This window comes from Phyllopteryx taeniolatus, chromosome 17 (genome assembly GCF_024500385.1).
Source record: "Phyllopteryx taeniolatus isolate TA_2022b chromosome 17, UOR_Ptae_1.2, whole genome shotgun sequence".
NCBI classification, from domain to species: Eukaryota; Metazoa; Chordata; class Actinopteri; order Syngnathiformes; family Syngnathidae; genus Phyllopteryx; species Phyllopteryx taeniolatus.
In genome coordinates, this window is record NC_084518.1 from 13,944,715 (window position 1) to 13,967,781 (window position 23,067).

General features: G+C 39.1%; 1 protein-coding gene across 4 annotated transcripts; it reads left to right on the forward strand.

Annotated features, from left to right (window-relative positions):
- The first annotated feature begins 300 nt into the window (after window positions 1-300).
- LOC133467426 (NEDD4 family-interacting protein 1-like) lies at window positions 301-12,163 on the forward strand. 4 transcript variants are annotated; one of them, XM_061752275.1, is made up of 8 exons: window positions 301-669; window positions 932-1,019; window positions 3,860-3,990; window positions 5,707-5,763; window positions 9,029-9,116; window positions 10,243-10,367; window positions 10,444-10,510; window positions 11,439-12,163. In XM_061752275.1, the coding sequence occupies exons 1-8, from the start codon at window positions 640-642 to the stop codon at window positions 11,540-11,542; spliced, it is 690 nt and encodes a 229-aa protein (XP_061608259.1). In that variant the 5' UTR covers window positions 301-639; the 3' UTR covers window positions 11,543-12,163. The 4 variants fall into 4 exon arrangements, with proteins under 4 accessions (XP_061608259.1, XP_061608261.1, XP_061608263.1 ...); XM_061752277.1 differs by having other exon boundaries at window positions 3,860-3,978; XM_061752279.1 differs by lacking the exon at window positions 5,707-5,763 and having other exon boundaries at window positions 307-669; window positions 3,860-3,978.
- Window positions 12,164-23,067: the final 10,904 nt, after the last annotated feature.

A 23,067-nucleotide genomic window follows, 5' to 3' on the forward strand; every position in this document is an offset into this window, starting at 1 on the left:
CACCCACTCCTTTGCTGAAGGGGTCCTCTTAACACTTGTAAATTATTATCACTGAATACGTTTTTATTTTGTGTAATTTGTCACTATATATTTGTTTGTATGTGTGTTTAAAATTGTTTTTCATGTCTAAATGCCAGTTCTGTCACCCACTACTTAGCTGAAACATTATTTTTTTTCCAAAAGGGGGGCGTGGAAGATGTATTGAGACCAATGACGTAAATTGCTTGGCACGGGAAGAACAATGTTAGGCTTAAGGAAATAAGCAACGATTTTCCGGTTTATTTTAAAGTAAAAGCTATGAAGGGCGGTTGGGTTTTGCGACAACACAATAGTTCGCGACATTAAAACGACCTAATATGTGTATTATGACAAAATATCCATGAGTCTAATGACCTGAAAAGGTATCGCAAACGTTGCATTGATGGTGCTTTTAACCATTAACCTTTATTTTATTAAACCCCACAGCCGGAAGAGAGCACAGAAATTCGCCTTCTTGACAATCCGTGCAGCGCACGTAATTAAACGCAGCCTTTTTCTTCCACGACGACGGGTTGACAAATTTGTTATATAATTTTCTTGAGGTTAGAGTTCTTGGCGGTGTGTCTGTTGTTGGGATTTTTGTTTGCCGTTCAAATTGGAATGGCTGAGCCGAGCACCAGATATCAGCAGGTAATGCGTTTCCCCCTACACACATCCTTGCTAGCATAGACGCAATACCACAACGTTCACGTCATTTCGCCTCAAGTTGTGGAAGTCTTCCGTTTTGCAATGTCCACTGTGCTAACTAAATGAGTCGGCTAGCCTGTTTAAAACGCGCTAACGCCACGACTTCGCTCATTGCTAATAGGCTAACCAGGAAGTTAATTTTCCATCCAGCCGTGCATCCATTTTCCGTGTGCGATTAATCATGTCTGCCGGTGTGTTTGTCCAGCTGCCCAATGTGGACGAGGCTGAGGCGAGCCCGCAGGTCGCTGCAGATGCGCCGCCTCCTTATAGCAGCGTCACAGAGGACAATGCTGGTAAGAAACAGAGATTTGCGCCTGTGAATAATGCATGTCAGTGCAGCTACTGTACTTTGTTTTATCGACTTCAACGGTGATTCCCAGCCACTAGAGATAGTCAGGTCTGCAACAGGAAGCTATCCAATTTCTCTTAATTGGTCAAGAATTCCATCTATGCCATCGCCGGGTAGTGACAAGCAGAACAATTATGCTCTTCCACATTGTGAAGGTAAAATTAACCTGTGTATACCTGTTGCAATTCATAAAACAAAGTAATAGCTTTGTGTTCAGCTAGACAGGCTCATATTTCACACCTCCCTATTTGTTGGGGAAATGGGAATAGCGAAAAAATGCAATTGACACGCCCCACAGGGTTGGCGATATGGGCAAAAAGTATGTTGCGTTTTAATTTTATTTTACAATAACGATAATTTGATGATTTCCGAAAAAAAATGTTTTTAATCACGTAAAGCACATTGAGTACCTCTTGTATGAAATGCGCTATAGAAATAAATTTGCTTTGCTTTGCTAAATCTCTACTTACCTCCCAGGAAATGTATTCATAGACACAGCGCTTTAGAACAACAGCTTTTGTTTATTTTGTAAAGTGCTTTATGCATTTACTGCAAAACATTGCACAAGAATATTGTCTGGCAATATTTAACAATTCATAACTTCAATTTATGTCAAGGCTGTATACAGGAGAATATGCCAAATCAAGTTTGCGCAATAGTAATTTAGTTAAGGTTTTGTAACAAAACACATCAAACAAAAATTTAGCTGACATCTAAATGTAAATCTAATAAAATATTTTAAACCAAATAGATTGTTTGCCAATACAGCATAAACTATCATACAAATTTGGCTCGAACACTGCAGAAAGAAATATAGTTGATGACATTCTTTGTCTTGCCAACATTTACTTGCTTTGGCGTATGGTATGCGTTTGTTAAACGACTTGGCAAGGGTTTCTGAGTGTTTTGTGCAGATTTACTTTTCTTGAGCGGTAGTTGTGTTTGTGGAATTGCAAAGTTTTACATATTCCTCATACTCGGGGTTGGGAGGGTTACTTTATAAATGTATTCCAATACAGTTACTACTTACCTATGATGATGACAATATGTTATGTCATGACCGCAGAATCTTTTTTTTTTTTTTAAATAAGTAAAGCAGTGGGTGATCAGTGACAGTATTGTGAGATTTACTTACGGTGCGGCCATAGGGCTATGCTATCTAGCGCCTCCATTAGCCTCACCAAGAGTCGGATGACTTTGACAGTGCACAGTTTTCTTTTTAAATGTTATTCAAAATGAATAAATCCTCTAGTGAATATACGATCAAAACAGCACCGTCCATTCTCTTCGTTTCACTTTTAAACTGTGAAGCCAGCATGTACATCGAGTGGCCTGTGTCATTTTCCTGTTGGCCAACAAAAAACACTATACGTGCGTTCCACTGAGGTCCATAGTGACCATTCACCCAGTTGTTAAGCTGCTAAACTGCTGAAAAGTTTGCATGGAGTTGGCCCATTAGTTTGAGCGGAAGAGTTTTGTTTTGCTTACCACTGAGTCACATGACCGAATCATGTCCACTGATTCCGTGAATGACTGTATGCACTTCCTCCTTTCTCTCTTCCACCAATGCCATCCGTGCAGCTGGTCAATTTTTTTCTTTTTGAGACAGTATGAATGAATGATAATGTAGAATTGCACATCGTTAAAGCAACGTTCACGATTATATCAAAGGTGATATATATCGCCCACATCTACCCCCCGCCCCAAAAAGTTTATAATTGCAAACATTAAAACAGTTGGCGACTAGTTCAGGGTGTACCCCGCCTCTTGACCAAAGTCAGCTGGGACAGGCTTCATCATGCCCGCGACCCTAGTGAAGATAAGCGGTACAGAGAATAGAAGGATACAGAGAATAGAAGGATACAGATACAAGTGACCCGATTTTGACAGGGTTTTTCGAGGTACGAGCGCCATTCGGCCGTTTTTTTTGCTTTGACCTTCAAGTTCAAACTTGAGGTATGGGCACTGCATGTTGGCTGTGAATGCAACTGAATTCACTTCACAATATTAGCACTTTGGCGAATAGTGAACAGTTCTTCAACAAAGAGGCTTCAAGCTGTTTAATACCACTCCCAGTTTCAGTTTATTGCCAAACTATACAAAGCAAAGAGAACTACACTTTGTGTATTTAAAACAATCATAGCTTAGTCTTTCAGACTGCTAGCTTAATGCTAATGCTAGTTAGTAGGGGTGGAATGGTTCACAAAAACAACAGTTCGGTTCATATCTCGATTTTGTGGTCATGGTTTTCAGTTTGGTATACGTTGGAAAATCTATTGTCTAGTGGAATTAGGTTAAAAGTGAAAGAATAAACAGGAAGTTATGTTCACAGCGTTATGATTTCTATGTTATTTACAGTCTTTTATTCATCAAAAATATGCTTAGTTTGCTATCCATGGCAGTGGCGTATAGTGACAGAGCAATTAAATGCTCTTCCATTGGATGGCAAAAGGTACAATAAACTTGTGTATCCACCTGTTGCCATTCATACAACATAATAAGTCATGGCTTCCTGGAAATATATCAGCTTTGTGTTCAATTAAGCAAGCCAGATTTTACACAAAATACATTTGTGAAAAAATTGAGACGAGCATTTTTTCAGTATTTGTACTTTTTGTTATATTTCTGTTTGGTGGTTAACCATGAGTTTTTTTTTTTTTTTTTTTAATCCAAAATGTAATGCCTTGGCTCAACTAGGTTGGAAAACTCTGAAATAAAATAGGAAATGTAACAGTTTGTGTATATGCCTTCCACTTAAAAAAGCGGATGTTTGCAATCTTTCAGCCTACTTGGACTACAAAGAGGATGGAAGTTTCCCCAAGCCTCCGTCCTACAATGTGGCGACCACACTACCTTCCTATGACGAGGCGGAGAGGACCAAAGCGGAGGCAGCTGTTCCCTTGGTAACTGCAAGAGTGAGTCTCTCACTGTTTTTAGTTTTATTATACCGCCTCCGACTGTTTCCAGTATTTCCTGTATGTATTCAGTACAGGAAATGAGTACCTTTTATCAGGGTTCGTACTGGGTCATGAAACCTCTTAGTTAATTTGGCTAAACAGTATAAAAATCTCCGAGCCACATGTGTGTGTGGTTCGCTACAACATCACGCGTGTTTGTTGCTAAGCCTTTAGCCACACTTAGCCAGTCCTTGTCACTGCGAGGGAAGCTGATAAGCTTTAACGATGTGGGCTCAATTGAACCTACCTTGTCATCAATCAGGACTAGGCCTAAACTGTTTGGGAAAATACTCCTAATTGCGAGGTTTTTTGTTTTGTTTGTTTCTTTTAAACAAATATTGTGATTGCGACTTGGTATGCGATTTTTCGTGAGGAGGTTTATCTTCAGCATTATTCACTAAACACAAGAAATAAATTATTCTGTAGTATGACCAACACGACATTGGACATAGCCAACAAATGAACAACTTTTTCCTGTAGGTCAGGCCTAAATGTTATGATGAATTGATATGAAGAGCAACTCTTTCTTTTACGATTGAATTTTAAAAAGAAAAACCTTCCATCACAGTAGAATATTGACGTATTGATTTAACTTCGTGCCTTGTAAAAAGGTATTACTGTATAATGATGCTCTTGTCAGTAGCACTGCTGTCAGTATCAGCCGAGTATGGAGATAAATTGGAGAGTGACACTTTTTACCACCAAGATGTGCGTATAAATGTTTCAAATGGTAAACTACATTAAATGTTAATGTTCTTATCAATTAAAGTAAAAGTTTTGGGATGATTTACTTATTTAATAATCATCAAGAAGGATCTTCATGTCTTTATATAACATTTTCTCAGATGCAAACTTTTTAGTTGAAGATAAACATTATTCTAAATCTTTGGTGGTAAATAGTAGGTTAACTTTAGCTCTCAGATAATTATAACAGATTTCAAAAGCAGCGTTCTATATTACATAAGGGGTTTGGGGGGGGCGCGACTATGTTTGTCGTGGGACCCCAAATGATTAGCTAGCTATGTACGGCCCTGCTTCGAGCCAGCGCAGCTGCCGCCGCTCGACATGACAGCTGAAGTGGTATTCGCTCGTGCATTGATGATGAAGGCAACTAGATAGTTGCGAGAACTAATGTGAATTGCAGGACACAAAGATCATCGACACTTCAAACGTACGTGACGGTAATAAATATGCATGCTTCAATTCCGTGGCAAGCGGCATCAGGTCTTGTCTTCCCTGATGCGCTGCTCCCTGCAGATGGGAAAGCCTGTGAGCCTAACTGCTTACCCAGCAGTGGCTGGACGGCGGATTGAAGCATTTTACAAAGTGTGGGAAAAACTCAACCATTCACACACGGCAGAACGAGTGCCTTCACTCTAACTTTTATCACGAAGGGCTTTTGAGTTTTGACGCAGGAAATTTTGATTCGCCAGCGTGGCGAACATGGGCAATATTTGCTTCGCCACATCCTGTTTCAATTAGCCATTGGCGAGGTAACGAACGAGCACCGCGAACCCTGCTTTATGTTAAAATGGACTCCAACACATCGAAAGTGAAGGAGGAAATCCAAGCTAGTACGTAGTGGTCACTGTGTTGAATGTGGGTCAGAGTGGGTGGTCACCGTGTTTGACCGCCCGGTGTTGTTTCCCCCTGCTGCCCGGCGTTCGGCTGCAGCCTCAGCACAGAGAGCGTTTGGAAACCTTTGATGATGTCATACGCAGTTCACTGGAGGTAATGTATGGGTGTGTGTGACAGTACTATTTTATGTATGTGACTTCATGTGCAGTGTTGGGGGAGTACTGAATTATATGTAATGATGTCATGTAGTTTAATTACAAAATGTACTTAATTGTGATCTGTTACATGACTGGGAGAAAAAGTGCAGTTGCTTTTGGAAATTTCCATGATTACAATTGTAGTTACATTTGAAAAATCGGTGGAAAAGCTTTTTTTGTATCACTTCGTCCTCCCATAGCCAACGCTTGTGATCGTCTCTCACTGGTCATGTGCCATTCTGCTTTCGTCTCAAACATGGCATTTTTTCCAAATACGACCTCCGGATGATCTCCTAGTTTAGCTACGATTTTGAAAAGTTTAGACTCGTAATGTATAGTTAAGGGCGGCACGGTGGCCGACGGGTTAGCACGTCTGCCTGACAGTTTTGAGGACCTGAGTTGAAATCCAACCTCCTCTGTATGGCGTTTCCATGTGCATGTGTTTTCTCTGTGTACTGTGGTTTCCTTCCACATTCAAAACACGCATAGTAGGTTAATCAATCACTCTAAATTTCCCGTAGGTGTGAATATGAGTACGAATGACTGTTTATCTATATGTGCCCTGCGATTGGCTAGCGACCACTTCTGGGTGTACCCCGCCTCTCCCCCAGAGTCAGTTGGGATATGCTCCGGCACGCCTGCGACCCGAGTTAGGATAAGCGGGAACGAAAATGGATGGATAATGTATAGTTAAACTTTTGAACACTTAAAAGAACAGTGACTTTTGAACAGTTTCATTATAATTTTGGACTTAGTATGGAACATTCACTTATTTGGGTTGTCATTTGAAGCAATATTGTCTAAATTGTGCACATTTGTCATTAGGTCAACATGGCATGGTGGTCTTCCACAGCTGTACACATAATGCAAAATATTATAATTTTTTTTTTAACAGTGGAACCTTTGGTTAGAAACCTAATTCATTCCATGTCCCCGTTTATAAGCCGAAACTTTCGTTGTGCCTGCCACCTCCTACAATACAGTGCAGCTTTTTGCGTTGCATTGTAGGATGTGGTGGTCATTTTAGGCAACAAACAAAAATGCCTGAAGGACGGTGCCAATGATGTTCATTTGGCACGAGAAATAAGAAGTTCTGAGCCTTCCGACTGTTCATAAACCGAAAATAGTGTGTAACCCAAGGTAAATTACCTTGAAAAAAAAAATAAAAAATAAATAAATGATAAACTGAATTGTTTGTAGACCCAGGTTCCACTCTATTTACATTTCAGTTTATTTTTGTGTAAAGAACAAATTTGTGGTTAATTCCAAAATAATGATCTATGGCTTTAATCCACTTCACTTTTAGAGGAAATTATTAAAAATTCAAAATTAAGAAAAGTAATCAAACATAATTAGTTATGTTACCCCTTAGAAAGTAATTTAAATAGTTGCACTACTCTCACATATTCAACAAGGTAATGCAATTGTCACCAACTACATTTCATTAAGTAATCATCCCAACACTGTGTGTGAGAGAGAGAGAGAGAGAGAGAGAGAGAGAGAGAGGAGAGAGAGAGGAGAGAGAGAGAGAGAGAGTGTGTGAGAGTGAGAGTGAGAGTGACGGTAGCCCCTTTTCCACTAACCACCAGGAACTCCGGTAGCAGAAGCTTCCTTTGGCCCATGCAGTTTGCGTCGTTTCCACCATACCTCATAGTTCAGGGTACTGTGTTGCTCATTTCTGACACTTGCTGCATTTAAAAAAATCATTGCAGGCAACTCAACCTTTCAAGTTAATGAATTATTTTATATCTTAATCTGTTTAAAATATATTTGATACCTTTAAAACCTAACCCTTTATTTATTCAGGTAAGACAATTGAGAACTGATTCTAATTTACAATGCCAACCTGGCTGCAGACAGTCTTTGAGGTATGGATTATTTATTTATTTTTAGTTTTTTAAGGGTGTCCCGATCCAAATTGATATTGAATAACAGATATCAGCATAAACAACTGTATAGGATTGCAGAGGATCCTTGAATTCTCCTATTCGCAGATGTTTTTTCCCAAATGTTTTTCCCCAATTATTAATGCTCAAATTGCGATGCGTATCTGCTTATTTCAAGTCTTGCCGTGACACTGCATACATACTGCAGTGGTGGCTACAGCGGCTCTGTGGAATATGAAAAGTAACAAAGACGGCCGTAGTTGCTTGGAGAAACTAAATACGACCCTGGGGTAACTACCAAACTACCAGGGTAGATGAGGAAGTTTCTGAAAAGGTTCGTGCAGTGGAAAAGGGGCTAGTTTGAGGAGGTTTTTATGTAGTTTCTAGTGCTAGATTGACAGATTTTTGGACATTGTGATGATCATTCAAGCTCACTGTGTTGTTTTGTTGCTTGTGTTTGTTTGTGTTTGGTACTTTTCTTGTCCAGTGGTACCATTGACATATGAGTGCCCCAATGTATTTATTTATTTATTTGTTTTTTTAAGTCACGAGCTGTTGCTCAGTCGATTTAAAAAAAATAAAATAAATAAATAAATAAATATATATATATATATATATATATTTTTTTTTTAATGCTTTGTGTTGCGAGCCAAAATGTGAGTTCTGAGCGAGATTCAGATACGCCTCCGCTCGAGTGAAGTGGGGAAGAAAAATTGAGTCATTAAGGTACTGTAACGCCCTCTCATGTGGGCAAGGAGCCACAGTCGCTGATGCCTTTCAGATGTTTATTGAATGGGGCAAACAGTCAAACAGACAAATACAAAATTAGAACACTTGCAAGAAGCTGATGTGGGCCACAATTCGCACCCAGACTGAGAGTAACCAGCCAACCCCACTCCAGCTCCCGATGTCACTCACTCGGTCACGCCCCTTAAAGGCTCATCAACTAAGAATACTACAAGATATACAGTAATTACACACTATAAAAGCAGATCATTTTTTGTTGTTATATTTATACAGTATTTTACAATACAGTGCTATTTTTGTTTGTTAAAAATTGTGCTGTTTTTTTTTTTGGGGGGGGGGTAATGGAACAGATTTATGGTATTTCAATTCATTTTAATGTGGAAAATTTATATATGAGTCAATTTATTTACAAGTTTGGCCACGGCAGAAAATAAACTCGTATGTCAAGGTCACCCTGTACTTGTATTGGTTAAATTTAGTTTTGAAGAGTGAAGATGCAGTTTTTTTTATATACAATACTGAAAAGGTGACACAAATATTGTTAAACAGCTGATAGTTTTTTTTAAATGTCCCCCTTTTGTAATGCAGGATGAAGACTTTGTGACCAGAGATGATTTTGAAGATGCTGATCAACTGAGGATAGGAAATGACGGCATCTTCATGCTCACCTTCTTCAGTAAGGAAAAAAATGTTAAACCGTTTGCATTAAGCCATTGCTGTTACGTTTATTTATTTATTTTTACTGTATTATTTTCTTCAGAATTGCAACACTTTACTCATATCAACTTTATTTTCTTGAAATTACCATTGCCTCCCTTCCTAATATTATGACTTTTGTTCTCACTTTCTTTGGTTGTTATTATGACTTATCTGATCATTTTTACAAGATTATGACTTTTTTTTTCTTGTAATATTCCTACTTCACTATAGCATTTAGCATTTCAATTTTAAGTTATTGTCTTAATATTACCTTTCCCAAGATATTGCAACTTTGCAACAAAATGACTACGTTTTTCCTTGTAATATGATTTTTGTCCTCCCATAATTTTGTCATTTTTTTTTTCATACTTTAGCTATTCTCTTAATATTAACACTTTATTCTTATCATATGACTTTACTGTCAAAATGACCTTTTTCTCATTTTGTTTTTTCAATAATGACTTTTCCTCATTATGGCTTAGTCTCTTAACTATATTCTCTTTAAATTAAATTACTTTTCCTCAGTTTACTTGTCCTCACTTTTCTCTTAAATTACTATATTCAAATATTTTATGATCAAAATATGAAATTAATGATTGCACTAAATTATAATTTAAGACTTTTTTTCTGTCAATATTAATTTTTTTTGTCCTCAAAGGTTTGTCATAAAACGATGACAGTCTTATAATTACCACATTTTTCTGGTAATTTACAACTTTATTATCAAAATGTTTCTCTAAATTACAAAATAAGTCTCTTGAAATTAAAAGTTTTGTCTTTATAGTTTTTATCCAGTTTTTACTTGTCACATTGAGACTTTATTCTTGTAGTATAAGGACTTTTCCCATAAAATTGGGGCTGTATTGTTGCAAAATTATGACACCCCCCCCAAAGAAGTAATTCGTTTTCTTGAAATTGTCTTTTAATATTAAAATTATGTCTTACTACTGAGACTTTATTCTCATGATTTCAAGTTTTCCCTCCATTGAGATGATTTTACCTAAATTGCACAGATTTGTTTTTAATTTCAAGCATTTTGACCACCTCGTTTCTTTTTGATCACATGACCTCAAGCATATTTCCCGTCCCTTGTATTCCTCCAGTGGCATTTCTCTTCAACTGGATCGGTTTCTTCCTGTCCTTCTGTTTGACCACCTCAGCGGCCGGCCGCTACGGGGCCATTTCCGGCTTTGGCCTCTCCCTCATCAAATGGGTCCTCATCGTCAGGGTACACACTCTTACAAACTACCGGTCCCTAATAATTTCAGTGAATGTTTTGTAATGGCACATTTTTGTGGTTGTAGTTCTCCACATACTTTCCTGGGTACTTTGATGGACAATATTGGCTGTGGTGGGTGTTCCTGGTGCTGGGTAAGAAGCCATTTACTACAGTCCTCAATTTACACCTGTGTAATGTAAGCGGTGGTGGTAAAAATACTCGTACTTTGTACTTAAAGGTCAGAGGACAAAAAATGTCTTGATAACTCTAGAGCCCCTTTACAAACCACATCTGCCATTTCGAAGTGATTATATAGCAGATATACAGCAGTTAAATCGATATAATGCAGAATGCGCATTCCGGTCTCCGGCTCTCTCCGGCACTGCGACGTCACACGAACCAAACAGCCTCCTCATATTCCAACACTTTGCTCGTCATTGCATGTAGAGTGTAGCGCGCTGTGTTTGTCAATTGCAACGTCACTTCCAGTAGCCCTTGCGTTGGATAGAGTAACCACACCCTGGTGTCTTGAGCTTCGGGTATGTTCGGGGAGGGCTCAATATGCGTAATAAAAACCTCATTTTTAACTGTAGTTGAAAACTTGCTGGAAGTTACGTGCATATATTACATAACATATAAGCAATGCAAATATGAATTTTAACTGACCCCATAACATCCATGTCATATCTTTGTCGACGTACAGATATTTGTTAAAAAAAAAAAAAATTGGTAAAAATAGTACTTATTCAACTCCTGCATTTAAGTTTAAAAAAAAAAAAAAAAAGAGACCCTGAAATGTACTTTTAAACTTTCGTACTTCAGTACATAACACATTTTCTGCCATTGACGGCTTCAGAAGTCAAATATTCATGTTAGTTGGGAAGGTTGGCAGTGAATGTGTTAATACAATTTCCATTCTGACTAGTAAAGTACAGATACCTGGAAAATCAACTCAAGTACAGTAACAAAGTATTTGGAGTCTGTTACTTCCCACCAATGACCAATACAATACATGTATTGGAAAAACAACAACAATAATGCTCAGTTTTCACGCTGACACTTTGCTGTGTCCCTCTCCAGGCTTCTTGCTCTTCCTCCGAGGCTTCATCAACTACACCCGAATCCGCAAAATGGCCGACACCTTCCCCACGCTGCCCCGCACCAGAGTCCTCTTCATCTACTGAGCTCAGTGGCATCCTATTTCCATAGAAAAAAAATCCATCATTTATTCCTCAGCTTGATTATAAAAAGGACAAACAACAACCTATTTGCTCTCTTTTGGTGTAAACTAGCAAATTGTATTAAAATAAATACCTTCACTTGTTTAGTGTTGTAAAAGTGATGATCGCAAATATAATGTGTATGCCTTATTTACTGATATGGCTGACATGCACTGTTTAGCCACCAGAGGACAGTCAAGTCTTTAAATTCAGGCCAGCTCATTTGTACATAAAGGAGAGCTGCTTGTGGGTATGTTGGGCTTAGAGGTAAGGGCAGAAATCATATATTTAACTTGCTGTCATTTGTTTCGGTCAGTACATTTGATTATGCAGGTAATATAAGGGATAATGATAATGAGCTGGCGTTATTGTGAATAAATAGGTCAAACGCTAGGAATAATGTCTATTGTGTTCGCACTGACAAAAGGAATTCACTAACTGTTAATGAAAACAAGCAAAACAATGTACTTATCTCATAAATGTAGAAATGTAATTTATAATCACTTGTATTCTTGTGGCGTTACAACAATGATGTTTTTAAACCACAAGTGTCCCTGCTTTGGAAAATTAAAGTCATAAAAGTCATTGTTGGAAGTAATTGTTGCACAACCAACAATTTTTTGTTTTTTGTAAATGCATGCCTCAAAACTGCAGAATGTGTTAAAAAAAAAAAAAAAAAAAAAAAAGATACCAATATATGACATCAGCGGATGTATGAAATAAGAACATTGGATATACAGTTGTGCTAAAAAAGTGACAATGTTTTGAACATGACTTATTCATTATATATATTTCAAAAAAAGTATTTCTCTCACTATTGTGGCATTTATAGCAAATGGAAATCATTTTGGTAATCCTAATTGCCCTAAAACAGGAAAGGTTTAGTCTGATGTCGACAGTCAAGAAAAAAAAAAAGCATAATGCGTCTTTTTATAGTCGTGCATGACCCTATACTGTACATGAACACAAGCCTTTTATAATACCCAAAATGGGATGCAAGAAACGGCAGAACACAACTAAATTAAAATGAACTTTAATTAGCAACACTGTCAATATAAATTGACAACAAAACTGCAGAAATGCTTGTTAAAACTGAAAGAATATGCCTGAGAAAGATCATTGTAAAAATTACGTCAAGGCTGCGAAAAACATGGTTCAAAACGGCAAAGTAGATTTGCAAAAAAACTTCAAGAATAGGTATCAAAACTTCAAAATCATGTGCCATGTACAACGTATACGCTACACTACTGCTCATAAGTGACAGCCCTACATCCATAAAGGGTGCCGCTAGGGAGTGCTATTGCTCACTCTCGAATACCACCAGCACCCTCAAGAATTGTATTTTATTGTGAATGGTACAATGGCCGGCGGCACGGTGGACGACTGGTTAGAGCGTCAGCCTCACAGTTCTGAGTACCCGGGTTCAATCCCCGGCCCCGACTGTGTGGAGTTTGCATGTTCTCCCAGTGTCTGCGTGGGTTTTCTCCGGGCACTCCGGTTTCCTCCCACATCCCAAAAACGTGCATAAATTGGAGACTCTAAATTGCCCGTAGGTGTGACTGTGAATGGTTGTCTGTTTGTATGTGCCCTGTGATTGGCTGGCAACCAGTTCAGGGTGTACCCCGCCTCCTGCCCGATGACAGCTGGGATAGGCTCCAGCACGCCCACGACCCTAGTGAGGATAAGCGGCTCAGAAAATGGATGGATGGATGGTACAATGGCCACACAATGCAATTTCAATGTATTTAAATATATTAATCTTATTTAATTTATTTTAATCCACATAGTGCAGCTTGTAGAGAAATGCACTAAACATAAATGTAAACGCACTTGTGTTTGCCCCCATTTTTCATGAGCTGAACTCAAAGATCTTTTTTGCCAAGATAATAGATCCTTCTCAGGTGTGGCATATGAAAATGCACATTTTATATTGGCCTTTTATTATGGTCAGCCCAAGGAAAACGGTGCAGTAATCATGTTGTCTAATCCACATCTTGATAAGCCACACCTTTGAGGTAGAGGGATCATCTCGGCAAAGGAGAAGTGCTCACTGTAAGGCTGGGGTGTCTAACTCATTTTTGTCAGGGGCCACATTGTAGTTATGGCTTCCCTTGGAAGGCTGTTATGACTTTGAACCTATATAAGTGAATTATCGCCTCTTATAATTACATATCTATCCATTTTCTTTTACCGCTTATCCTCACTAGCGTCGCTAGCTGCTGGAGCCTATCCCAGCTATCTTTGGGCGGGAGGCGGGGTACACCCTGAACAGGTCGCCAGCCAATTGCAGGGGACATAGAAACAAACCATTCACACTCACATTCACACCTACGGGCAATTTAGAGTCTTCAATCAACCTACTGCGCATGTTTTTGGGATGTGGGAGGAAACCGGAGTGCCCAGAGAAAACCCACCCAGGCACGGGGAGATCATGCAAACTCTACACAGGCGTGGCTGAGATTTGAACCCCGGTCCCCAGAACTGTGAGGCAGATGTGCTAACCAGTCGTACACCGTGCTGGGATAATTACATATACACAACAAATTGCTTAACTACTTTTGAAATCAGAAGCTCGTAAAAACAAATGTTGAATTTATTGTCAAAGGGGGAGTGGTAACGAAAAATGCTTGCAATATCTCAACATTATTATAAGTGAAGACTGAAATTTTGTTATTTCACAAGAAACACAGTCAACACACATGATTTGCTTTTGCGGGCCACTATATAATATGGTAGGCTGAATCTGAACCCCGGGCCACGAGTTTGACACCTGTGCTATTATAAGGCCTCCCACACACTGCGTGATGCTGTCGAACTGGATTGGACTGCATCATCGCATAAAAATGAGAGTTGCCGGCTCACTCCCGTACATTGAACAATTGGACATATGGATGTCATGAACAGCAGGCCTGTATGGGCGTTTGTTGCTGTACATTCACAATATTGTACTTTATCACATTTCTTAAACCATAAAAATACAATAGACAAAAAGTTAAGAAAGCGGGATGCTAAAGAGAGTGGACGTGGGCAAGAATTAAAGCGAGTGGATATTTAGAGTGGCTGGCGCCTATTTATTCAAACATACCCAGCGAGGTACAGTACGTACCACGTGCGTACATTTCTGCCACAGGCTTTGCTTTTTCATCCACAGGCACATTAGAAAGTATAAATATAATTAAGTATTTACAGTGGAGCCCTGCTACATGCGGGGCATAAACCGCGTATAACTGACGGTCATTAGAATTGTATTGGAAAAAAAAACAACCTGTGTATATATATATATATACATGTGTGTGTGTGTGTGTGTGTGTGTGTGTGTATATATATATATATATATATATATATATATATATATATATATATACACGTGTGTGTGTGTGTGTGTATATATATATATATATATATATATATATACACACACACACACATATAAATATAAATACATATACACACACACATGTATATATAAATACATATATACACACACACATATATATATAAATACATATATACACACACACACACACACATGTATGCTTTACATGACCAGGATTTTTGGGGCCGATCACAGTTTAAAAAAACGATAATTGATCACCGATCCGATCACAAGATGGAGGAATGTCTATTTATTTCTGTTTATTTACTGTATGTACATAATTGCTAAAAAAAATTATATTTACAATACATAATGTATCTTTGTTCCTCTATTTATGCCAGTGAGGCATAGTCACAGACAGAACAAATTAATGGTCTTCTATTAGATGGCAGGAAGTAAATACAGTAATTAATGTATCCACTTTTTGTGACATTTTGTTTGTTGGTGTGCCGTGAGATTTTTCAATTGTAAAATATGTTCCTTGGCTCCATAAAGGTTGGAAATCACTGCTCTAGTCAGATCGTGTATTCTAATCAGTCAGGTCAAACCAACATTACAACGTGACAGAAATAGTGGGTGCTAACTTACTGTAATTAAATTACTTATAATGAAATTACTTCACCCACACCGAAACTTCAGAGCATGATTCGACAGAACGGCGGTACAACCGTCAGTGCTAGCAGTAGCTTGCTAGGCTACATAACGTTTTGTTGCCTGCTTGCGAGCCGTATCGTATTAAAAGTACGTGAACATACCTCAAGCCAGCCTTAAACGAACGTCCTCCTGTCCTGAGCACCAACACACGGTTTATATATATGTATATATGTATACATATATATATATACACATATATATATATATATATATATATATATATATATACATACATATGTATGTGTATATATATATATATATACACATATATATATATATATATATATACATATGTATGTATATATATATATATATATATATATGTGTATATATATATATGTGTGTGTGTATATATATGTATATATATATATATATATGTATATATCTATATATATGTAAACTAACTCGAGAGATTCAAACCCAGAACCTCTCTACTGTGAGGCAGACAAGCAAACCACTTGCTCGATTTATATTATTAGTTTGTATTTACAAACTTCATTATTGATGTGGTTGGTTATAGACCCTCAATGAATGAACATCATTCCCAAAAGTGAGAAGACGATGTTGGATGTATCCAAATCATATGTCCTTCCTGTGTGTGCGTGTGCCATTGATGTGTGAGTCATCCTGCCCCTCCTCCTTCCCCTTCATTCGTGTGTATGTTTAAACCCAGCCTGAATTGTGCGTGCACGTTTTACCTGCTTGTGTGTGTGTGTGTGTGTGTGTGTATGTGCGTGTTTGTAAAGCAGTGGTGAGTCATCCACCATGTTAGCAGGTGCGCCATGCACCTTCCCATGTGCTCCCATTTTTATTTTTTTACTCACCACCACCTTCTCCACCTCCTTCTGACTCACAACTGACTCCCCCACCATCATCAATGACATCACCAACACCCCCCACCCTCATACGCCGCCTCCCCCACTTTGTTGTGGTGATTCATACTGTACGTTGAGCTTTTCTCTCCTCTTGTTCTCAGGGTGAACTTGAATGTCGCAGCGTTCATTCACAAAAACACCTCGCCATAGATTACCATAGTGTTGGTTTACATTTCCATGACGAAAACTGTGGTTCGTGGTTATGTACTGTAATATATAATAAGCATGTTTTCACTCATTGGACAAAACATCTGGTACAACTACACGCTCTAATATGATCCAAAACAAGGATCCAAAATTGTCTCTTTACAAAGGTAATAAAGCTCGGTTTTGCGTTTATTAATGTATTTGTATCATACTGCAAGAAATATTCCTAAATGTTTGGTTAATGAGCTGCCTGAGAGAATCAAAATATTAGAAACAGCTCCCAGTATAATATAGTGCAATTGTACACGACTGCAACACCCCCTCCCCAAAATACATAAAAAATTGCTTTCTGACAGTGTCAGTCCAAATTGACCATTGACCTTTTTCTGTCTCTGGATTGAAAAAAAATCGACACACCCCTCTTTGAATATTTGACGTGCCTGTGATTAACCCCAAATAAGGTTCAGGTGTTCTAGACTTCTTTCCCTGACTTTTATTTTTTATTTTTTTGCCTTCTAGCAGACGCCTGAAGTTTAAATGGTGACAGGTGTGTGCTGACTCCTATTTAACAGTTGTTTGAATTAGACTTTACACCGATTTGATCAGGCTGATCGGTATCGGCCGATATTTAGCATTTTATGCTGATCAGCTTTAATGTCATAACTCGCCGACCGAACAACGACGTCATTGATCGGCTCCGCAAAAGACATTAACTCCGCGTCGCTGCTTGCACAGTATATTTGAATCCAAAAGCCAGTTCATTTTTAGCCTTGTCGCGTGTCTTTTTACGTAGTACTGTAAATATCTGAGGCGGCACGGTGGACGACTGGTTAGCGCGTCAGCCTCACAGTTCTGAGGACCCGGGTTCAATCCCCGGTCCCGCTTGCGTGGAGTTTGCATGTTCTCCCCGTGTCTGTGTGGGTTTTCTCCGGGCACTCCGGTTTCCTCCCACATCCCAAAAACATGCATTAATTGGAGACTCTAAATTGCCCATAGGTGTGGTTGTTTGTTTGTATGTGCGCTGCGATTGGCTGGCAACCAGTTCAGGGTGTACCCCGCCTCCTGCCTGAAGATAGCTGGGATAGGCTCCAGCACGCCCGCGACCCTGGTGAGGAGAAGCGGCTCAGAAAATGGATGGATGGATGTAAATATCTGATGGCCAAAGAAGTCGGCGGTGTGGGACAGCACGCCCGCGAACCTAGTGAGGATAAGCGGAACGGAAGATGAATGAATGAATGAATTTCAATTGAGTTGTACAGGTTCATAAGTCACATTAATGGTGGAAAAAGTTTTGAAATGATCTATCTTGGACTCATTTTCTGATGGAATTGGACAATTTTGCATCAGCGCTACCAGGGGGCCACATAAGACCGTCCACTTCCTAACCACATATATGACAAAAATGCTTTTTTAAATAAGGACAAAATATGTACATATTTTTATTGAATCTATGTACAGCACAGTATCTTAATATATTTTAATGCTCAAATGCATCGATAAAAAAAATCTAGTCTTTGACTACGAAGGGATTTTTTTCCCCCCCAGTGCAATAAAAAATACTATTCAAAGATGGCAGAAAACTGCTGAACAGAAAACCAAAATAAAGTAATAAAATAAAATAATAACTAATTTTGTGCATTTTTTCACAATACTAAATTCACTTAAAGATTTTAATATTATACGTTTGTCCTGCATGTCATTAAAAATCCACAAATTAACAAACCGACTCACTCACTCACTTGTATGATAGGGCAGAAAACTCTGCTTTGTTGTCGCCATCCATCCGTAACAGCCGCTTGTCCAAGCCTCTGTACGCGTTTGCAACACTACTAACGGCGTTGAATACAAGTATGTCCATGTTTTTTAGAGGGGATAAATTTGAGTAACTCCTCATGCACTTCAAATGCACTGTCAACGATTCTTGCGGGGGGGAAATTGCTGTTGTTTGGCTGATAGTGTCTTTATGTAAACTAGGCACATAGGTTTGCCTTTTAATTCGGTGAACACATAATCTGCTTCCTATTTTACCTGGAAGACACCATTTCCTTGATGTAATTTGCTCGCCGTTCCGTGCCCTGCCTTCTGCTCTGACAGAAGAGACACAGTGGAAGCAATAGTAAGCAATGTCTGCCGTGTAGAGGAAAATATGTTTATAATTTTCCAAAATGAATCGAGGGCCACTCCGAGTGTGGGTGCGGGCTGCATGCGGCCCGGCGGCTGCCAGTTGCCCATATGTTTTATAGACTTTCTTGTCTGTTTTGGAAAGGGAAGACACTGTGGCTGTGTTACCATAGTAACCCAAACATTGACAGTCGTCGTGTCCCTGAATGATGATGTCACAGCATCCCATCAAGGGCATCTCAACCCTTCCAATGATGAATGGGTAATGGAATGTTTTTGTTGAAGAACATGTTGATTCTGATCTATAAGTATTGATTGATTGTCTGCTTTTTAGAAGGATTTTGTTTTTACGGGTCAGGTGGAATGCCTATGGCCCACGGGCCGTAGCTTGCCCACCCGTCTTCGTCATGTACCTAACGAAATGTCCGGTGAGTGTATTATGTAACGAACTGCACCATTGTGAGTCTCGTCTCTATTTTTTTTGTCTCCTGGCATGCTGTAACCATGGCAACTATAAAATCATAAACAGCATCCATGGCCAAAGCAAAGCCATGACACACATTCATCAATGAAAAAAACACTCAACTCTTGCATATATTTATTTTTTTGTAACATTGGCCTTTTTTTATGAATGAAAGTTGAGAGAAAGGATGAATGAATGCGAGTTAGACAGCGGCGGCGGCGGAGGAGACGTCACATGATGCTTCTGCAGTGCATCAAGGGAACTGGCCCGTCTGTGACTCATCCCGTCAGGATGGGGAGGGGAGCGTGATGGAAGGAAGAGGAAGAAGAAGAAGAAAAAGAGGTGGAGGTTGTCTTCTTTTTTTCTCTTTCCAATCCTCATCAGTGATATACAGGTCACATATTCAACGCAGGAAGTCAGCTTTTCAAGGCACACAATTTCATCCCATGCATTTTCTATAGTGCTTGTTCTCATTAGGGTGAGCTGGAGCCTATCACAGCTAACTTTGGGCAAAAGGCGGATTGCACCCAGGACTGGTCACATGAAGGCAAACAACCATTGACACTCACATTCACAACAAATGACAATTTAAAATCTTGGCTGGTTGGAATTAGCCTAACATGCATACATATGCCATACAGAGATGGTCCAATGGAAATTTGAGGCCAAATCCCTTGACTGCGAGCCAGACGTGCTAACCACACTGTTCCATATGACAAGAAAAAAACGTGTGTGATATGAGGCATTAAGGACTGAGTGCTTTACAATTTTACCATACTGCACTTAATTTGTTCCGTGACCAAGCTTGTAACTCAGTTTACTCGTTTCCCCATTGAAATTAATTATCATGCCATTAATCAGTTCCAGGCCCCCAAAAACCACCACCATTTGTTTAATAACGAAAAATTGTAAAATAAGCATAAACCATAAACGAGAATGGAACAATGCCATCTACCACACTGTTAGTTCAGTGTCAACGGCTTCTCCATGCTCTTTGTGAGTGTTTTCATTTTGTATTTTTGTTTCACTTTTTGTCCTGTTCAGTATTTTTCCCACTTCACTTGATTGTGGACGTATCTGAATCTTGCGCCTGGCTAAAATATTTCTGTTTTCTGTAAAATTCTGTTTAACTTCTTTTTATACTTTTACGACCCCCCCCCCCAAAAAACCGAGATGTGTGTTATGGGTCATTTTACTGTTTTACTGTTTATCATATTTATTATTAACAGCAGACAACTTATTTTTAAACTTTTGAGTGCTAAGAACCTAAAAATGCCCCTCTAATGTCACACAAAACTTGAGTGGTTAACTTATTTTTCCCCTTATATAACTAAACTTTTCCATTTATTATAAAGGTCCCTGTCAAGTAAAAAAAAAAAAAAATACAGTGGACCACCACAAACTTACAGTTCGGCATCCATGGATTCCCCCGTTGTTATTTTTTTTCCAATTTTTCTTTAATTTTAAAATATTTTTTTTCATTTTTATTTTTTCATATTTCAGTGGGAACCAACTTCGAAAACGCTTAGTGGCACTTTATCCCTGCTTATTTAAGAATTTTTGGGTTTAAAAAAAATAAAATTATATATATATATATATATATATATATATATATATATATATATATATATATATAAAGACAGTACCCCGCCTCTCACCCAAAGATAGCTGGGATAGGCTCCAGCATGCCCACGACCCTAGTGAGGATAAGCGGTACAGAAAATGGATATATGCAAAATTCTAAATTTGACGTGTCGTTAACAACCATGACAAATTTGAATGGCTAAAAAGGCGCTGTAACTATGTCCCCCTCAACTGTCAATTGTCAAACAAATACACTTCTAGGACCCAGAAAGATTTATGCAACTTTCGCTAGCATCTTTCTTATGCCTACACATAACTTCTGTACATGTTTGATATCCACGAAAATATATCCCGCTGGGTCGGGACAGTGTTTTTCCGTGTCAGACAACAAGGTGTTCTAAAGCGGCCAAACCAGCCCGAAGTCCAAGTCCACACGCTGGCTAAGTTGTAATTTCTTTTATAAACTTTTACCCCTGCTTGCTCTTCTGCCTTTCTCTGCGTGACGTGCACACACTCATGGCCGACAATGAGGCGCTCGAAAGTGACCACAACAGTGGACTATCCGAAGGGAAGATGCATTTTTGGGGTATAGGCATAGCTAGCTAGCTAACTTCATATCACAATTGCACTGGATAACTGCTGATGTGAACGAAAGCGCTCAAGAACCTCCCAAGTGCTTGTCACTGCAACAACACAAAAAATCAGCAAACTGAAATGGTGAAGACAGTGTAACGCTACACCTTCACAACTGAGTACTCTGTAGATCTCAGTCGTGGCACATTTTCAGCATTTTCTTCAAACATGTATTATGTATTTACAGTTAAAATATTGCAATAAGCATGACAACGTTGGTGTATTATTAACCCATGTTCGATAAAAACATCATAATTCGATGTGAAAAGTTTTCAAAGATTGTCTTATTGTTCCTATGTGCTCCTATTAGGAGTGGTTAACTTCTTTTGACACTCATATGACAGTTAATAATCTTACAGTATGTATGTTGTAGATAAATTATATTTCTGTTTTGATTATTTCCAATGGAGAAAAAACCTCCAGTCAATATAGGTAACATATTATGATACGGACATATGCTGCATACATGAACGTGTGTTTGTGTGTGTGTGCGTGTGCGCTCATTGCCAATCATCAGATGCCGGTTGTCTCTGCCTCCACCTTGTATGAGTCAGAGCTGCAGTACAGTGAGGGAGGGGCTGAGGTTGTGTATCCTACTTGGTGGCACACACACACACACACTTGTCAGTGACGAAACATGAATTCGATAGCAACACTTTGCAAGAAACAAAAAAGTAACAAAAAACAGCCTAGTGGACATTTAATAGCAAAATACAGGAAAACAATGGAAACACCGTATGTCATATATGACTTTATTACCAATGTATGCACACACACAAAGGCACACTGTCACATCCGGGCCCCCTACAACTGTGGCCTATAATTAGCTGCCTGGGAAGCAGACTGTCTAGAGATGAGCTAACCAGAGAGAGGAAGACAGGGATGAAGATGCAGCAGCTCGGGGAGGAAGTGGGAATAGAAAACACACACATACAGACACACAAATTTGATTCAGTGTGTCAGTGGCTTACAGTGTGGGTGGCCCTGGCAGACAATGAACACCACATCAGACCACCAAATAAGGACCAAGTCACGCATACATGTTCTAAACTCCAGTATGGTTCTTTTTTATGAATGACCAACCTTTTTTTTTTTTTTTGTGAATGAAGCTGCAGTTGAATGGGCGTCCGTGTGTAGAAGCAAAAAAGTAGGCGTGAGACTGAGGCGAATGAGTGAGTCAGGATGGACGTAACGCAGCTACATGGGCAGGAGAGTGGAGGAGGGTGGGCTGGGGGGTGAAGGAGGAGCTTGCGTATGACTCATTCTCGCTCTTCTCTCCATTGTCACTCCTGACGCTGCTGCAGTGGACAACTTGTGGCCCTGATGGTCTCCCTTCTTTATCTAGCTCCTCTCCTTGGACGTTTCATTAGGTACACCGCCACAATACAGTGACAACCAATGGAATATGGTGTTTGAGGTTGGATACCCCAACATGTATGCATGACAAAAGATACGGTATCATATTTGAGTATTTCCTCAATTAGTGGACAAGTGGTTGCCTACTAAGCCATACCCATACAGTGTATATAGATTGTGTTTTGCAACAATACTTATAATAATATAATTTCATATAGACCTGTGGCTAGAAAGCAAAGCGTGGAGAGTCTCTGTTGCTGAACTGCACAGGTGCAAGTCA

Coding starts and splice junctions, on each gene's coding strand:
- LOC133467426 (XM_061752275.1), top strand. CDS start 640: ATGGCTGAGCCGAGCACCAGATATCAGCAG. Junction 3,991..5,706: donor TTCCCTTGGTAACTGCAAGA/GTGAGTCTCTCA, acceptor GTTCGGCTGCAG/CCTCAGCACAGAGAGCGTTT. Junction 10,511..11,438: donor GTGGGTGTTCCTGGTGCTGG/GTAAGAAGCCAT, acceptor GTCCCTCTCCAG/GCTTCTTGCTCTTCCTCCGA.